A 17,608-nucleotide genomic window follows, 5' to 3' on the forward strand; every position below is an offset into this window, starting at 1 on the left:
TTTTGATTGTTTATGATTATGATTATGATTATTGTTGTTGTTGTTGTTGTGTGTCATGCACCCTAAGGTGGCCAACCCTCATGGGCTCATAAGACACAAACAAAATACAACATAAAACAGCACTGACTGCAGTGGTACATTTAAGTCGACACAAATCGCAAGTCAACATAGTGCTCAAACAACAAAACAGATGTTCTGTCTTTGTCCCCACGCCTGACAGATACAATTTGCTATGAAGAAGGTTCCTTAACTCAAGTTTCTCATAAAAACTCAAAAAAGTCAACATAAATAGAGGACATATGCAGTACAGTAGAACAAAAAATGAATCTCGTTTTCAATGTTGTTTAACCCACATAATAAACAGAGTCTGTCCCCTTCAGGAGGAGCATTAAACCTGCCAGCCACTCACGTGCTACAGTAACTAAGAGAAGAGTTCCAGAGCGTAGCTGAGCACACAGAGAGCTTTTTCATCTGTCCAAGTCAAACTTCACATAGGGCTCTACACAGCAGCTGTCTTTTATGAATGAATACTAGACAAACTTTTACTGACATGTCCAGACCTAGAGGCTCTGAATGCTCATGCATGTTTTTTACCGAGCTTTCGGCCAGAGTGGCGCTGTTGAGCGCTCTGACGGCTGGGAGCTCTAACCTGGAAAAAATATCACCAGCACAGACTTCAGATGAAAAGAGGCATTTATGAGCAGCGTCGAGCTTTCTAACCCCGACGTCGAGAAGCGATGAACCCTTCTCAATATGTGGCTTTGAAATGTTTCTGTGACACTTGTAAATACGTCTGTATCACTGATTTAGACGGCTTGGGAGTCAGTCACAGGCAAGTCTATGTACGGAGACTCTTGTAGGGTAGCATAGTCTACACAGAAAGGAGAAACGGTGCTACTGACGGCCCTGCCTCGTCACACCCCTCCTCAGTCTTACTGGTCCCCTCTGACCGGCTCCTCCTCCAACAAACCTCTCTCTCCACCAGCTTTACCACCATGAGCTTCCTCAGCTCCATGCACACCATTTACCACCTGCACAAAGACTGCCCACCAGACAAACATATAAAATATATATATATACTCAGACGACGTGCTGACGAACGAGAAAAGCGGACAAGCCCCCAATTATGGTAGGAACCGGCCTCGGGGAACGGGACCGCAACACAAAAGTGCCCCCACTCTTCCCACTCCAAAGGATGATCAGCCAAACCACCATCACAAGTTCACAAGTAGCAGGTTTAGTTTCAGAGCACAGCATGGCCCCAACACAACTAACCAATCAAACTAATCCCCAACCTTAAATTTACTTAAGAAAAGGATGGATTAAATAAAAGACAGCTCTCACCTATAAGCTCCTACAAAATAAACATGAGAAAATGTTACAAAAAACTAAAGGGCTTCTCCCTCCTACTTTACTTGGGTAAGATGTTAGTCTACAAAAGTGTAGCGCTGGACGTAGCCATTTCCAGTTTAGACTGCACAGGTCCACCAAGATAACACATCTTAAAGTTCTGAAGAACAAAGTAGGCCTACACAGTTCCTACCTGACAGAACACAGCAAAGAGTCACTAGAGAGCCATCATAGTTGGGAATTACGAGTACAATGAGTGGACTCATAGTTCTATCACACACTGAGAAAGGAATGATGTGAACACATGACATATACTCATACGTTTCAATTCTGTAGCTAATTGCGTTTTGGATGATAGCTCTAAACGTTTTGTTTCTGCATTGTTGAATGGGTTTAGGGATGCCATCCCTCCACCCCTTGCTGTCATTGCCACCGATAATGGCTGCTCAGCTGACACTTTGTTCTGTCAGGTTGGAACTGTGTGTAGGCCTACTTTGGTAGTTATTAGAACTTTAAGATCTGTCCTTGTCTAGGTAGACTTGTGCAGTCTAAACTGTAAATAGCTACCTTCCAAATCTATACTTTTTTTACACTAAATAACTCTTACCCAAGTAGCAGAAAGTAGGGGGAGAAGCCCTTTAGTTATGAAACATTGTCTCATGTTTATTTTGTAGGAGCTTATAGGTGAGCGCTGTGTCTTTTATTTAATCCATCCTTTTCTTAGGTAAGTTTAAGGTTGGGGATTAGTTTGATTTGTTGATGTTGGGGCCATGCTGTGCTCTGAAACTAAACCTGCTACTTGTGAACTTGTGATGGTGGTTTGGCTGATCATCTTTGGGAGTGGGAAGAGTGGGGGCACTTTTGTGTTGCCGTCCCCTTCCCCGCGGCCGGTTCCTAACATAATTAGGGGGCTCGCCCGCTTTTCTCGTTCGTCAGCACGTCGTCTGAGTGTATATTATATATATATATATATATATATATATATATATATATATATATATATATATTTTATATGTTTGTCTGGTGGGCAGTCTTTGTGCAGGTGGTAAATGGTGTGCATGGAGCTGAGGAAGCTCATGGTGGTAAAGCTGGTGGAGATGTTTGTTGGAGGAGGAGCCGGTCAGAGGGGACCAGTAAGACTGAGGAGGGGCGTGACAAGGCAGGGCCGTCAGTAGCACCGTTTCTCCTTTCTGTGTAGACTATGCTACCCTACAAGAGTCTCCGTACATAGACTTGCCTGTGACTCTGACTCCCAAGCCGTCTAAATCAGTGATACACACGTATTTACAAGTGTTACAGAAACATTTCAAAGCCACATATTGAGAAGAGTTCATAGCTTCTCGACGTCTGGGTTAGAAAGCTCGACGCTGCTCATAAATGCCTCTTTTCATCTGAAGTCTGTGCTGGTGATGTTTTTTACCGAGCCTTTGGCCAGAGTGGCGCTGTGACGGCTGAGAGCTCTAACCCGGAAAAAATATCACCAGCACAGACTTCAGATGAAAAGAGGCATTTATGAGCAGCGTCAAGCTTTCTAACCCCGACGTCGAGAAGCTATGAACTCTTCTCAATATGTGGCTTTGAAATGTTTCTGTAACACTTGTAAATACGTGTGTATTACTGATTTAGACGGCTTGGGAGTCAGAGTCACAGGCAAGTCTATGTACGGAGACGGGACTCTTGTAGGGTAGCATAGTCTACACAGAAAAGAGACATCTCCACCAGCTTTACCACCATGAGCTTCCTCAGCTCCATGCAAAGGCACCTTTGACTAACACCATTTACCACCTGCACAAAGACTGCCCACCAGACAAACATAAAATATATATATACATATACACACACTCACAGACGACGTGCTGACAAGGAGAAAAGTGGACTAGCCCCCAATTATGTTAGGAACCGGCCCGCAACACAAAAGTGCCCCCACTCTTCCCGCTCCCAAAGATGATCAGTCAAACATGATCACAAGTTCACAAGTAGCAGGTTTAGTTTCAGAGCACAGCATGGCCCCAACACAACAAATCAAACTAATCCCCAACCTTAAACTTAATTAAGAAAAGGATGGATTAAATAAAAGATGGCTCTTAGCTATAAGCTCCTACAAAACATGAGAAAATGTTACAAAAAACTAAAGGGCTTCTCCCTCCTACTACTTGGGTAAATGTTATTTACAGTGTACAAAAGTGTAGATCTGGAAGGTAGCTATTTACAGTTTAGACTGCACAGGTCTACCAAGATAACGACACATCTTAAAGTTTTGAAGAACTACTAAAGTAGGTCTACACACAGTTCCTACCTGACAGAACACAGCAGTCAGCACAGCAGCCATCATCGTTGGGAATGAGGTGAGCAAGGGGGCGACAGGATGGCATCAGCTGGCTTAAATGCTCTCCACCAGCCAATCAGCCAGCAGCAATCTGACACCTGACCAGGCCAATTAGGACGAACACCACCTGCATCTCATTTCTCAATCACACACTGAAGCACACTGCAATACACACACACACACACACACACACACACACACACACACAGAGGAGGAAAGGAATGATGTTAACACATGACAAAAATATACAGTACATATGACCCAGGGTCATAACAGTCCTTAGCCAGGATATATTCCAAATGTTTATATTTTACAAGGAAAATGTCTAATAACGTCTCATTTGAGTGTAGATTCTTATACTTTCAGATCAAACTAGACTTGAAACTAATAAACATTCTCTACAGGACAGACTTGGGTTTCAGGTTTGTTTTATTATTACAAAAAGGCACCAAATACAGGCATCATCATATTGATAGCATTGTAGTTATTTTCCACAAAATGATAGCACCAAAAATATGTTATTTCGCCAACTTCCTGTTCCCATGTTTCTGGATAGGCACACAGTTGAATGGAGACAGGGTTTATGGGTTGTAGCTGCTGTGGTAGTGGGCCAATCACATGTCACATGAATGTGTACTTCAATAGACCCTTCTCACGGGGGCCATTTTGTGTCCAAAAGGCAGGGTAAACACAGGTGCAAGCAAAACACTAATGAGTGTTTCAAACTTCCATGATTGGAATTTGGAAACCCTCATTAGTGTTTTGCTTGCACCTGTGTTTACCCTGCCTTTTTGACACAAAATGGCCCCCGTGAAAAGGGTCTATTAGCAATCTCTGCTGCTGCCTCGTGTTCTCTACATCCTCCCATCCTCCATGCTTCTTCTCTTTTTCTCCTGCTCCTCCCTTCTTTTCTCTCTCCCCCTTTTATAACGCTCACTCTCTACCTTCCTTGCTATTACCTTATCTCTCCGCTCCCCCCCCCCTCCCTCTCTCTCTCTCTCTCTCTCTCTCGACGTACCCACCACTACTCTATCACTCTATACAACACCTCTCCTTCTCACCTCCTCTTCCCACCATCATCCCTCCGTTTCCACCTGACCGCCTCTAACCCCTTATCCTCTCCACTCCAGTGTGACTGCAGTTCGCCTGCCAGACGGTCTATCCTTTGTGGTCTATGAGTTCTGGGATGGAGAGGAGGAGTGGAAGAGGTGAGTGTTCAACCTTCCAAAAAAATCTTCATCTCACAGTAAATCTACATTCACAGCACAGCTAGTAATATCTCATTATTATCCACGCCGTTGTTAAATGATTTGACATGTTGTGTGATTCGCGCTAAGATGCTTTAGAGCCCGATCGCATTTAGCAGCTTTGCGTGAACAAAATGAATGATCCTAAAAATGAGCTACAGCAACAGCCAGAGCACTTGAGTTACATCAGGTCATCATGAAGCTGATTAAGCACTTGAGTTACATCAGGTCATCATGAAGCTGATGAAGCACTTGAGTTACATCAGGTCATCATGAAGCTGATGAAGCACTTGAGTTACATCAGGTCATCATGAAGCTGCTGAAGCACTTGAGTTGCGTCAGATCATCATGAAGCTGCTGAAGCACTTGAGTTACATCAGGTCATCATGAAGCTGCTGAAGCACTTGCGTTGCCTCAGGTCATCATGAAGCTGCTGAAGCACTTGAGTTACATCAGGTCATCATGAAGCTGCTGAAGCACTTGAGTTACATCAGGTCATCATGAAGCTGCTGAAGCACTTGAGTTACATCAGTTCATCATGATTTAGTGATGGTGCTGGTACTGGCCACGAGGATGGGCTGCTGATGTGGCTGTCTGCTGAGCCCAGCTTCTGCCCTACAGCTGTCTGCTGAGCCCAGCTTCTGCCCTACAGCTCCCAGCATCTCATCGCCATTAATATTTCAACTCGTACAGTAAAGGCTAAGGGCTAAGCGGTGTGTGCTTGTGTGTGTGTGTGCATTTATCCAAGCGTGTGTGAATGAATGCCTGCGTGTGTGTGTGTGTGTGTGTGTGTGTGTGTGTGTGTGTGTGTGTGTGTGTGTGTGTGTGTGTGTGTGTGTATTCTCACCCTCTCCTCTGTTCCCAGGCACCTCCAGTCTACCCCCACCAAAGCCTTTCAGCATGTGAAGGTGGACACACTTTGCCAGCCGGAGGCCGTGTCTACTGTAGCCGTGCCAGGTCAGTGATGCAATACTACAGAACACTAACAGAGCAGACTAGACTAGACTAGACTAGACTAGAATAGACTAGACTAGACTAGACTAGAATAGACTAGAATAGAACAGAATAGAATAGAATAGAATAGATTAGAATAGAGCAAAGCAAGGCAGAACAAATTTGAGCAGAACACAATAGAAGTTCTATTGTTCTATTATAGAACACAATTCAGGTCATGGAGGAGTACGTGGATGTGATCATGCAGTACCCTCATAATCCTCAGAGGCTATTTAATACTTTAATAGTGAGTCAGACTATTGGCCATGTAATTACTTGAAGCTCATAGCCATTCTGAGAAGTGCTGAAAGTAGAGCGGTCTCTGGTGTATACTTTGCAAATGCTACCATTCAATACAACTGACACTGGCCTGAGTAGTAGGGTCATCTGTGGCACTTCCGTGACCGTGGAGAGCGAAGGTCCGTTTCTCAATGGATTTGTCATCTAGGAGGGTTAATAAACAAATTTAGCCGGGGTGTATTTTAAAAAAAGGCGGGGAAAATATTTGAGAGACCAAAATCCAAAATGGCTGCTGTGGAAATGAACTTTTTAATGCTTTGACCTACAATGATGCACAATACATGGTTTCAGAACTTATTCTGGTCAAGGAATACATATTTGGTGTTTATATAATGATTTGACCTATTTTTTACCTTCAAATCCAAGATGGCTGCCAATTTTGAGGCAGTTTTTTCAAAATCGTCATAGAGCCTTCATATTAGGCTTGAATGACAGGTCTTCTCATGATGAGTTGAATAATATACATAAGTACACAGAAGTAATCTCTGAGGTCAATAAAGTCAATGTTTGTGTGTAAACAACAGTTGCTGATTTGCGGTTTCCCATTAAATAGGGTAGGCTACTGAGAATATGGTGTCCAGTTCATCCCATCACATTTTCATAATGAACCAAAAACAATTTTGCACTATAGCCTAACATAAAATAGTATTCTGTATGCAAAGCTAGCAAGGTTAGTTGCTTGAGCTGAATTTAAAGGTCAACTCAAAACAAACAATGAAATTAACTTTGAAATTAAAACGGAATCCTAGGCTACTAAATTTCATCAGCACACAGTAAAGGAAACTTGTCTTTGAACTCAGCTGACTGTCTAGTCCTAATCCCTGTTGTGCAATGTCCCTTTTCAGTGAAGTTTTAGTTTTTGTTAAGAGTATGGACTTTTAATCTTGACCTTGTTGGTAGGCAACGGCCCTTTTTCAGTCAAGCATTTTCAGATTAGCTCAGTCAGTCTGTGAAGCAGTCAGTGTCAGCACTTGCGCGAGCTCGCTTTTTCTCTAACTAATGTTAACATTACACACTTTAAGACACTTTGTTTGAGGATATCAACGTTATTCACTAGTCTAAAGATAGTTCTACCATCAAGAACATATAAAACAAAAGCAAAAACAATTTTTATTTGCAGAAGTCATCATTGATATTTGGTGTTAGCTAACGTTAGGTAACGTTATTATTTTTAGCTAAAGTTAATGTTATCTGTCTCCACACTTCTGTCAACTGACATTATGCATTTGCTTTTGAAAATAAACAGCCTGGCTTGCTTAAGCATAACTGAAGATTAAATAGAAATATAACATGACGAATGCATGTACCGATTGGTTGGCCCATCTTCCCAGGAGGTGGTGGTGTAAACATCATCAAATTTATCAAGTCCTGACCAGTCTTGGGCTTTTAATTGTAAGCTGTCCCATTTGCCTTGATTTATTGTATCGGTGGGCTTGCAAGGCTTGTCACATTTTAGGACACATTCATAGGACATTGTGTGCTTTGTCTTTCATTGGGAGGGAAAGCAACTCGCTATTATATTACTGTTATATTATATTGCTGTTATACGCTGTTTATTTTCAAAAGCAAATGCATATGTCAGTTGACAGAAGTGTGGAGACAGATAACATTAACTTTAGCTAAAAATAATAACGTTACCTAAAGTTAGCTAACACCAAATATCAATGATGACTTCTGCAAATAAAAATTGTTTTTGCTTTTGTTTTATATGTTCTTGATGGTAGAACTATCTTTAGACTAGTGAATAACGTTGATATCCTCAAACAAAGTTTTTTTTTATATATTCCCCCCCCCCCCCGATTTTTTATCCCATTTTTATCCCCCATTAGTGCTAACGTAATTTCTTTATCCTGGTTGCTACTCCACCCTCTGCCGATCTGGGGAGAGCCGAAACTGGCTCCATGCTTCCTCCGAGACATGGGCAGTTAGCCAGCCGCTTCTTTTCACCTGACAGGGGAAGCTTCACCGGTAGGACATAGCACGTGGGAGGTTCACACTATTCCAACCAGTTCCCCTCCCTCTGAACAGGCGCCCTTAACGACCAGAGGAGGAACCACATTAGCAACCAGGATATTGCATGTTTTTGGTGAAGGGGGTTCCTATATGAAGGAAACCCCCGGGAGGCACGGGGAGAACATGCAAACTCCACACAGAAAGGCCCTTTTGACGACCCCACCCGGGCGGTGGGCACTCGAGGACATGCGGACGGGCACGCATTCCTTCAGCGTTCACATCGTCCCAGGTGGGAATCGAACCCACGACCTTCGAGCTGTGAGGCGATAGTGCTTACCACTACACCACCGTACCTCCTTTTATATCCTCAAACAAAGTGTCTTAAAGTGTGTAATGTTAACATTAGTTAGAGAAAAAGCGAGCTCGCGCAAGTGCTGACACTGACTGCTTCACAGACTGACTGAGCTAATCTGAAAATGCTTGACTGAAAAAGGGCCGTTGCCTACCAACAAGGTCAAGATTAAAAGTCCATACTCTTAACAAAAACTAAAACTTCACTGAAAAGGGACATTGCACAACAGGGATTAGGACTAGACAGTCAGCTGAGTTCAAAGACAAGTTTCCTTTACTGTGTGCTGATGAAATTTAGTAGCCTAGGATTCAGTTTTAATTTCAAAGTTAATTTCATTGTTTGTTTTGAGTTGACCTTTAAATTCAGCTCAAGCAACTAACCTTGCTAGCTTTGCATACAGAATATTATTTTATGTTAGGCTATAGTGCAAAATTGTTTTTGGTTCATTATGAAAATGTGATGGGATGAACTGGACACCATATTCTCAGTAGCCTACCCTATTTAATGGGAAACCGCAAATCAGCAACTGTTGTTTACACACAAACATTGACTTTAATGACCTCAGAGATTACTTCTGTGTACTTATACTGTATATTATTCAACTCATCATGAGAAGACCTGTCATTCAAGCCTAATATGAAGGCTCTATGACGATTTTGAAAAAACTGCCTTTTAGAGCTCAAAATTGGCAGCCATCTTGGATTTGAAGGTCAAAAATAAGTCAAATCATTATATAAACACCAAATATGTATTCCTTGACCAGAATAAGCTCTGAAACCATGTATTGTGCATCATTGTAGGTCAAACCATTAAAAAGTTCATTTCCACGGCAGACATTTTGGATTTTGGTCTCTCAAATATTTTCCCCGCCTTTTTTTAAAATACACCCCGGCTAAATTTGTTTATTAACCCTCCTAGATGACAAATCCATTGAGAAACGGACCTTCGCTCTCCACGGTCACGGAAGTGCCACAGATGACCCTACTAGAGGGCGGAGCCTGTCATCCATGGCCTGAGGGCGGAGCCTGTCATCCATGACCTGAGGCGGAGCCTGTCATGTCATCCATGACCTAAGGGGGAGCGATATTTTTTTTCCCATGATGGCAAAGGCTAGGCGAAGGCATGACCCGCCCCTCTCTGCCTCTGATTGGCTGACTGTACTCGGCTGCTCCCACATTCTTTCCAGGCGAGCCAGAAGTATCTCAAACGTGAGCAGCAGGTGCAAAACAATCATTAAATCAACAAGCATGAGATACTTCATTATATGGAATGTTACAATAGCAGACCCTATATCTGAGTTATTTAGGCCTACTTAGCCTATTGACGTGTCATTTTTTCTTGTCATTCCAAATGTAATCACATTGTTGCTCTGATTAAGTAGAAGTACAGTTATTTGTGTAAAAAAAAGACTGGTAAAGCTAAAGCAGAAGTACTGATTCAACTTAATTACTCAAGTAAAAGGAAAAAAGTACAGGCTCTGAAATGTACTCAAGTATAAAAGTAAGTGTTTCTAGCTGTGTACCTCTTCTCTAACATGCTCATTTTTTATCCATCTGTCCTCTGCCACCATCATCTGTCCTTCATCCTCTGTCCTTCATCCTCTGCCCTTCATCATCTGTCCTTCTCATCCTCTGCCTCTCCCAATCTCAATTTCTCCTCATCTCCATTCATTCTCCGTTTCCTCTGCACTTTACGGCTCCCCATCCACTGCTTATTCTCGTTTCAGTAACTCTCTCCCCCTCTCTCCCTCTCTCTCTCTCTCTCTCTCTCTCTCTCTCTCTCTCTCTCTCTCTCTCTCTCTCCCCCCCCCCTCTCTCCCCCTCTCTCTCCCTCTCTCTCTCTCTCTCTCTCTCTCTCTCTGCAGCCGCCTGGTGCAGCCTGCACAGGGACTGAGCATGAAGATGTTCAACCACATGCCACCACTCCTGGACACTCCCTCCTTAAACCCCACCTCCCTCAACCTCCCACTTTCCCACTTATTTCTCCCCCCTTCCAGCCCCCACCCCCCTTAACTCTTTTTGTAAGTACATGTTTACACAGTGCAACTGAATGGTGTCAACTGCAGTGAATATTGTGATGCACAGTGCATTTAAAAAAAAAAGTGAGATTACTTACGTGCGTTCGCATCTCACCGTGGTAGCTAGCTGGCTCAAGGTGTTGGGGAGGTTTGGTGCTCTGCTCACCTCGCGGAGTAGCTTTGGGCCACTGTACGGTGGACTGTGTGTCATGTAGCAAGGACCCCAGGGTGGAGTTTTTCATGTAGCAGTTAGCGTTTTGGGTCATGCGTTTGGGGGGGCCAAGCATTTAGGTCTGGGTTTACCATAGATAGATAGTAGATATTTTAGAGCTCATCTATGTAGCTGTCATTTCATGGTAGATGTTCATTTCACATAGATGGAAAGATGTGTTGAAATTACAGGGTTTGTTGTCGCTAACTAAACACATGCGGATGGGTTAAAAAACCCCACAAAGCATCATGTAGTATAACTAGTCAAATTTGTTGCTGTTGACCTTATTCCCATGGTGGCCATTTTGAATTTCTGTCAACACATAAGGCCAAGGATGAAATTTCCATAGAGACTGGGGTGGGGGGGGGGTGATGTCCCTCCCTCTTTTCAAAATTCAGATTTCGTCCCCCCCCCCCCAGTTTTTTAATGCAAAAATCGGAACGACATTACTGTCTTTGAGAGGCAGTAACGGGCTCATTTTTAAAGCTAGAGTTAAGATAATAGTATCATATGAAACTAGAAGACCTGAGGCATCCATTGGTACCAACCATGTCATGCTAGCTCGCTCGTCGGGAAGGGGGCTAAATATCGCTCAAAATTTAGGCTCAATTTGGGGCGAGGGAAAAACGGGCATGGCCATTTTCAAAGAATGGGTCCTATGGGTACCCACGAGTCTCCCCTCTACAGACAAGCCCACTCTAATGCTAATCTCGTGCAAAAACAAACACATACAAAATAAAGAAAATGCAGTTTTTGCATAAATGTGTTATTTTCATCTATTCTATTTGAATATTTCGGCATACTGGAGTCCCTAAACAGTCTTGGTCTTGTGTCCCCCCCACTTCTCAAACCAAAGTTACGCCCTTGCGTAAAGCCTTCATATAGTCCTAACAGTTTTCAAACAAGCGAATGGTAAACATGTTCCCCACCAGTGATGTAGATCCACCCTTGGGTCAGTCCCATGCATTGTCAATGCCGCCCCCTAGCGGCCCAAAATCAACAATACAATGTGACTAACGGACAATTAGCTAGCAATTTTAGAAACAAATGACTGCGTGAATTCAGCATGAAGATTAGCTAGCTTACTAGATAGGTCCACCGAATATATTAGCTTACCTTCAAAATCTGAACTGTCGGCCTATCCCTGTGGATTCTTCACATTCATTGGTTCTAAAACTTCAGTTTGGAATCTGTGAAATTTCACAATTTATTAGAAGAAGATAGGATAGAAGGATAAATGTACATAACATCTGTATGAAGTGCATCTTGGCACACAACAGTAGGACATATAGCCGGGCTGAAATTACGATACGATACGAAATACTTTATTAATCCCCCAGGGGGGAAACTGAGAAATTGAAATTGAAATTGCTCTCCAAGAAAGTGTTTCGCACCCACCCCAAGTCAAAGTAACATTCGTTCAAAATGGCTCCTGTGGAAACAAGGTATCCTATCAGCAGACCTAATTCACTTGTTTAGTTGGAGACGACGCCCGTTTTTAAGTCACAGAGTGTGACACAAAGACACGGTGACAGCGGTTTTTAAGTCAGTGTGACACAAAGACACGGTGACACCACGGTAACACCCACGTAAGACTTGGTTGCCACCTACATAGCAGAAACAAGTTAGGCTACATTTCGGGGTGAATGAGTTTAGGATGCGTTTCTCCATGTAGCTCTCATCTCATGTCCAACCGTAACGATGTGGCGATTAGAGTTGAATCTCTGTCGAGCGTTGCCTTCAGGGTCATTCAGGAGGTGAGATGAATCTCTGTCGAGCGTTGCCTTCAGGGTCATTCAGGAGGTGAGATGAACACATCGCTTTGCCGTCAAGGGAATCATTTCTGACCTAATGAACGAGTCCACTGCTACCTTGAAACAGAAGAGATAGGCTAGATAATAACTAGCGAGATACTGACACTGTAGAGGTAGCAATTCACTGTTCTCCATCACGCAGCTCAAGTTTATTTTCTTTTTGCCTTTCCGTTTCTGTATTCTAACATCTGAATTGGCGATGGGTAGCCTATATTAGCCGTATAAGTCTAGTAGAGATTTTACATATGAAAACATTGTTCTTCTAGTCTGATTATATTTGTATTATTGATGTTTTTTAGTGCTACGGGGCACATTTTTCCTCCGTGGAAGTGGGCGGTGGCTTTGAATAGGCATTGCAGCTCCTCCCATCAGTTTGTTTGAATCCGAATATTGATCCAATAGGAAGCTTCAGACCGAGACACGCATCTGAATGACATTACTAAAGCCTTAAACGTCACCACATGGTAGGGGAGGTCGGAAGGGGTTTTCAAAACGATGACTTTCTCTTTCGATGCAATGTGAACTCCCAGTAAGCAGGGAAACCGCCACTGAAGGAACTCGCAGAGTAGGTCTGCTACGACATACTACGTCTTGTGTTGCGATCCCACGGTGATACCAAGACAGTTTCACCGATTGCATGCGAATCCTGTCAAAATGCTGGAGAAGAGGTTTGTTCCGTTGCTGGAGGAAATAGCTTCCAAAAGACTTCACAACGCTTAGCGTACTTTAGCAGATACATCAATCATCTCACATCTCTTAATATACAGAGAAGCAGCTGTGTTGACCATGTATATACTTAGCCTTGTCCACGACTGAGAGGAGAGGAGAGGAGAGGAGAGGTCACACAGTATGTAGAACCTGCATGCAGATCTGTGCCAAGCTTGATCAAACACTGTATGGCAGGTGTGCCTCGTTATCACCTTCTGGTTGGATGTTCTGCCAAAAAATGAAAAACTAGCTCCTTGAAGAACTTGGGAATGGCAGTGCTCAAAAAACAACAACTAGGCAAGAATATCCTTGCTAGAGATTTGCATGCTCGCCTGGGTTTCCCTCCCACACGTCCAAGACATACCGGGTCTGACGGAGTGGAGACTTCCTGCTTTCTGCCCAATGTGTGCTGGGATAGGCTCCATCTCCCCGTGACCCTGACAATGTGTTGGATGAAGGTCAGGAGGACTAGGTTTGGCCATTCCCATGTGCTTGGTGGATTGATTGGAAATTGATGTGGCCCACCTCTGGCTCAGTCCCGATTGGTCTCTGGAGCTCTGGAGGCGTGAACCTCACCTTTGTTCTAAACCTGAAAAATCTCACACACGCACATTGAGGCCAAGTCCAGGTCAAAGTGCAAAACAAGAGCCACCTCCGATTCAGCTGTGAGAAGAACCCCGACTCAATCCTCAAAAACACATGACTTCACCGCTACAAGCCCATCAACGTAAAACACAATCAGACTCTCACTCGGAAAGCACAATGTAAAAAAAACGAATGAATATTGTGACTTAAAGATACAGTATATAGTGTATTGAGTATGATGAGACTATTTTAGACATGACTGAAATATAATAGTGATATGTTTATCTTCAAGATTTGATTGTTTATGAATCATTCCATCTTTATATAGCTCTCTATTCACCTTTCAAAGGTGCCATCTGCCGTGTCCACCTCACTGCTGTTTCCTCTTCTACCTGTGAACGGCAGCTCGTCTGTCTGCCAGTAGACCGTAGGGACCCCTAGAGACGGGAGTAGGTAGTTGGTTGCCTTGGTAGCGACTAATGAGGATCCAGCTAAACTGATACAATATTGATCTAGCACCATTCCCTCACTTTAGACCGCTGGGATGCACTTAGCGGGGCATGTGTGGAAGAGTAGAAATATATTATTATGATCAATTCAAACAAACGTATATTACAGAACAGGCATGTTATGATGGTGATGCTTTATCTGTGAAATCTAAAAAAAAATAAAAAATAAACGACTTGCACTTCGAGCTGTTGTCAAATCTCGTTTGCGTTCAAGGAAGGAGCAGTTGTATTCCGAGTAGACGCATAAAGCCATAACGTATGGATTGAGGTTGACATGACTGACAGACCACATCGATAGCCATAGTTTTCCAGCACCTGTGCCCAGCTGGATGCAGCCCATCAGCTCTAAAGGAGGGGGACTCTCCTGCTGTGGATGTTGTGGACATGAGGTAGATAGCTAGTGAACTGTCAAAGATGCCAATACTGTTTCCCGTTGATACATTCCTGAACGTTCCTCAGACTGTGCAACCTGTTTTCTTTTTCTTCTTCTTCTAACCTCCGACTCCTCAGTGCAAACCTGTGCGTTGTCATACAATGAAAGAGTTAATGCCGTTGAAAACGTAGCCAATAGTATACAGTCAATAGTACGCGTTTGATCGGAATGTTTGCCCGGCAACACGAATGATTCCGGAAACAAGGAGGTATGTTAGACAGCTGGTTTTGCGGTATCTTGACGCGCAGCCTCTGGATAGGACGAGTGTATAAGCAAGCAGGAAGTGGTGTTGTGCGCTACCAAGCCAGTCAGGAACTTGCCAAATCGACCAACGTCAAGGCCGTAACTCTTCCCTTCTATGGCTGTATTTTTTTCTATCCTTCAACCTGAGTGCATGTCAAAACTGAATGTCCAGTAACTTCTTTGCCGTAGTCTTAGGCCATGCTACTCTTCAATGGATTTTGTGCTTTTCTTAACTTATTTTCTTGTTTCTTTTCTAGTATTCCTATGAAGCGAGACAAAAAGAGACAAAATCTATTATAGAAAAAAAAATGATATATATATATATGAATAGAAAAATGGCATACAAGAATGAACATTCACTTTTATGGCAATGTTTAATGAAAAATATAATTCTTATGTATGTTTAAGTAAAACCGCTTTCTCTTCTTAAGTGTAGAGACTTATTGCAGGGATGCAAGTAATATATTTGGTCTTTAAAGAATACCTTGTTGAAATTCTAGATGATGTAGAGTGATGCAATTCAATAAAAGTACAAAACTGAAATGACTTCATGACTTGGTGGATTTGATATTAATATTAAGGCCTTATGACAACTCAGAGTGAGCACGGTGAAGGGTTCTGCTGGATCTGTTATGGTGTCGGGAGCCTTTTCTGACCTTTTTAGAGCAGTGGTTCTCAAATGGGGGTCCGCGAAAAGTTTACAGGAAAAAAAAAATATATATATATTTTTTGCAAAAGCTTCATAGTTCAACGAAAATATTTGATGCTTTAAAACTAAAATGGTTAATGGATTACATTCTAATCTAACAAACCTATCAATTTAAAAATCAAGCACGTTACCGTGGAAACAATGAAGCTTAGCCTAAAATCACAAATCAGAATGAGGGGGTCCCCGGTATATTTTCTATCTTGTAAGGGGTCCTTGGCTGAAAAACATTTGAGAACCTCGGTTTTAGAGGGCAAAGTAAATGCTGCAAAGCTATTCTCACTGAGCATGTTCATCCTGTGGTGGAGTTTCTATTCTGCCGGATGACAATCCTAGAGGACACAAGCTAAATGGTTTGATGAGCATGAAAGTGAGAGAAACCGTAATACTGCAGTTGTCCCATTCACAATTTCAACGCGACAGATCACTTGTGTGGGACATTCAGGAACAGCTCTTTACACATTGTTCATTGCCATCATTGAAATACCAAATGATTGACTTCCTGTATGTTTTCCTATAAAACAATTTATATACACAGTGGATCAAACAGGGAACACTAACACACAAGAAACAAGGGTTTCCTTATAAAAGTATTTTATTCACTATGCAAGAGTCACTGCACACACACGACTAAATGCTAACTTGTGACATGGACGACAAATGAAATTGCAAGTCACACGACTACAAATCTCAAGATGGAACGCAGCGACACAAGTACAATACATTTCCTTTCTTCTTTTTATTAACATACAAAACAGATAGAACATGAGAGCATTTACACACATCATGTACACCATTGGTTCACAAACTGTGGTCCGCAGACCACTCCGCCTGGTGGTCCGCCAGAGAATTGCATTTTCTTTTTAATATAGATTTTTCACAGACAACAGTTTTTACATACACATTAACCCTGAGCAATTGCCGGATTGGGCCGATTTTCGGAAATATCGCAATATTTGGGAAACCCCACAATTTTGAACATTTACTTTCAGAGGCTGCAGCAGGCTCAGTTTTAAAGCCAGAGTGAAGTTTCTGGTATCATATGAAACTAGAAGACTTAAGGAATGGATTTGTACCAACCATGTCATGCTAGCTTGTCAGGAAGTAGCTAAATAACACTCCAAAGTTAGGCTACATTTTGGCGAGAAGAAAAAAAACTTTTTCCCAGTCGTCCTCTTTTTCACAGCCTAATGTTGGCAGGTGTGTGTGTCCGTGTGTGTCTATTTTGAACCAGCTAGTAGCCTATTGTTATTTATCCTTTCTGCTGCTATTGCATGGTTAAATCGATGGGTTAAATCAGCAAATTATATTTTAGGGAGGTCCCTGGGAAATTTGGTTTGGTACGTCAGGGTACTTGGTCTGAAAAGTTTGGGAACCCCTGATGTACACAATGGCTTTACAGTCAGCGGATGCCAACAGGTTACGTCAATGGACGCGTTCGCATCCAGGCTCCACCATCCAGGCTGTGTGTAGTGTAGTGTGTGCAGACTGGTGGCAGTCGGAAATATTTCCGAAAATCGGCCCAATCCGGCAACTGCTCAGGGTTAATGTGTATGTAAAAACTGTTGTCTCTAAAAAAAGGAAAAAAAAATGTCAGTCTGCAGACTGGTGGCAGTGTGCAGACTGTGCAAATGAGAGTGCAACTTATTTCCTAAACTGATGGTGCAAAGGGAAAGTGTTGGTGACAAACGATCCACCCAGATACAGGTGGTGTAATTATGATGGACCCAGATACAGGTGGTGTAATTATGATGCAAAAACAATTTATTGTACCACCATCCTGCTGCAAATCCCTCATCCATTTAGATACACAGAAGACGTATACAGCTTTAGTGAAGAGAGGCTACGGGTTTGTTTTTAT

The 17,608-nt window shown here is 42.7% G+C and overlaps 1 protein-coding gene across 1 annotated transcript in view; it reads left to right on the forward strand.

Annotated features, from left to right (window-relative positions):
* The window catches only part of necab2 (N-terminal EF-hand calcium binding protein 2), a gene marked incomplete at both ends in the record, with an annotated part of 233,051 nt that extends 222,637 nt beyond the window's left edge, over positions 1 to 10,414 (forward strand). Inside the window, 3 exons of the mRNA XM_083654659.1 lie at positions 4,807 to 4,884; positions 5,789 to 5,880; positions 10,386 to 10,414. Coding sequence (XP_083510785.1) covers positions 4,807 to 4,884; positions 5,789 to 5,880; positions 10,386 to 10,414 — 199 coding nt within the window. The remainder of the gene's footprint in view (positions 1 to 4,806; positions 4,885 to 5,788; positions 5,881 to 10,385) is intronic.
* Positions 10,415 to 17,608: the final 7,194 nt, after the last annotated feature.

Source organism: Poromitra crassiceps, assembly GCF_964638095.1.
Source record: "Poromitra crassiceps genome assembly, chromosome: 18".
In the NCBI taxonomy this organism is placed as follows: Eukaryota; Metazoa; Chordata; class Actinopteri; order Beryciformes; family Melamphaidae; genus Poromitra; species Poromitra crassiceps.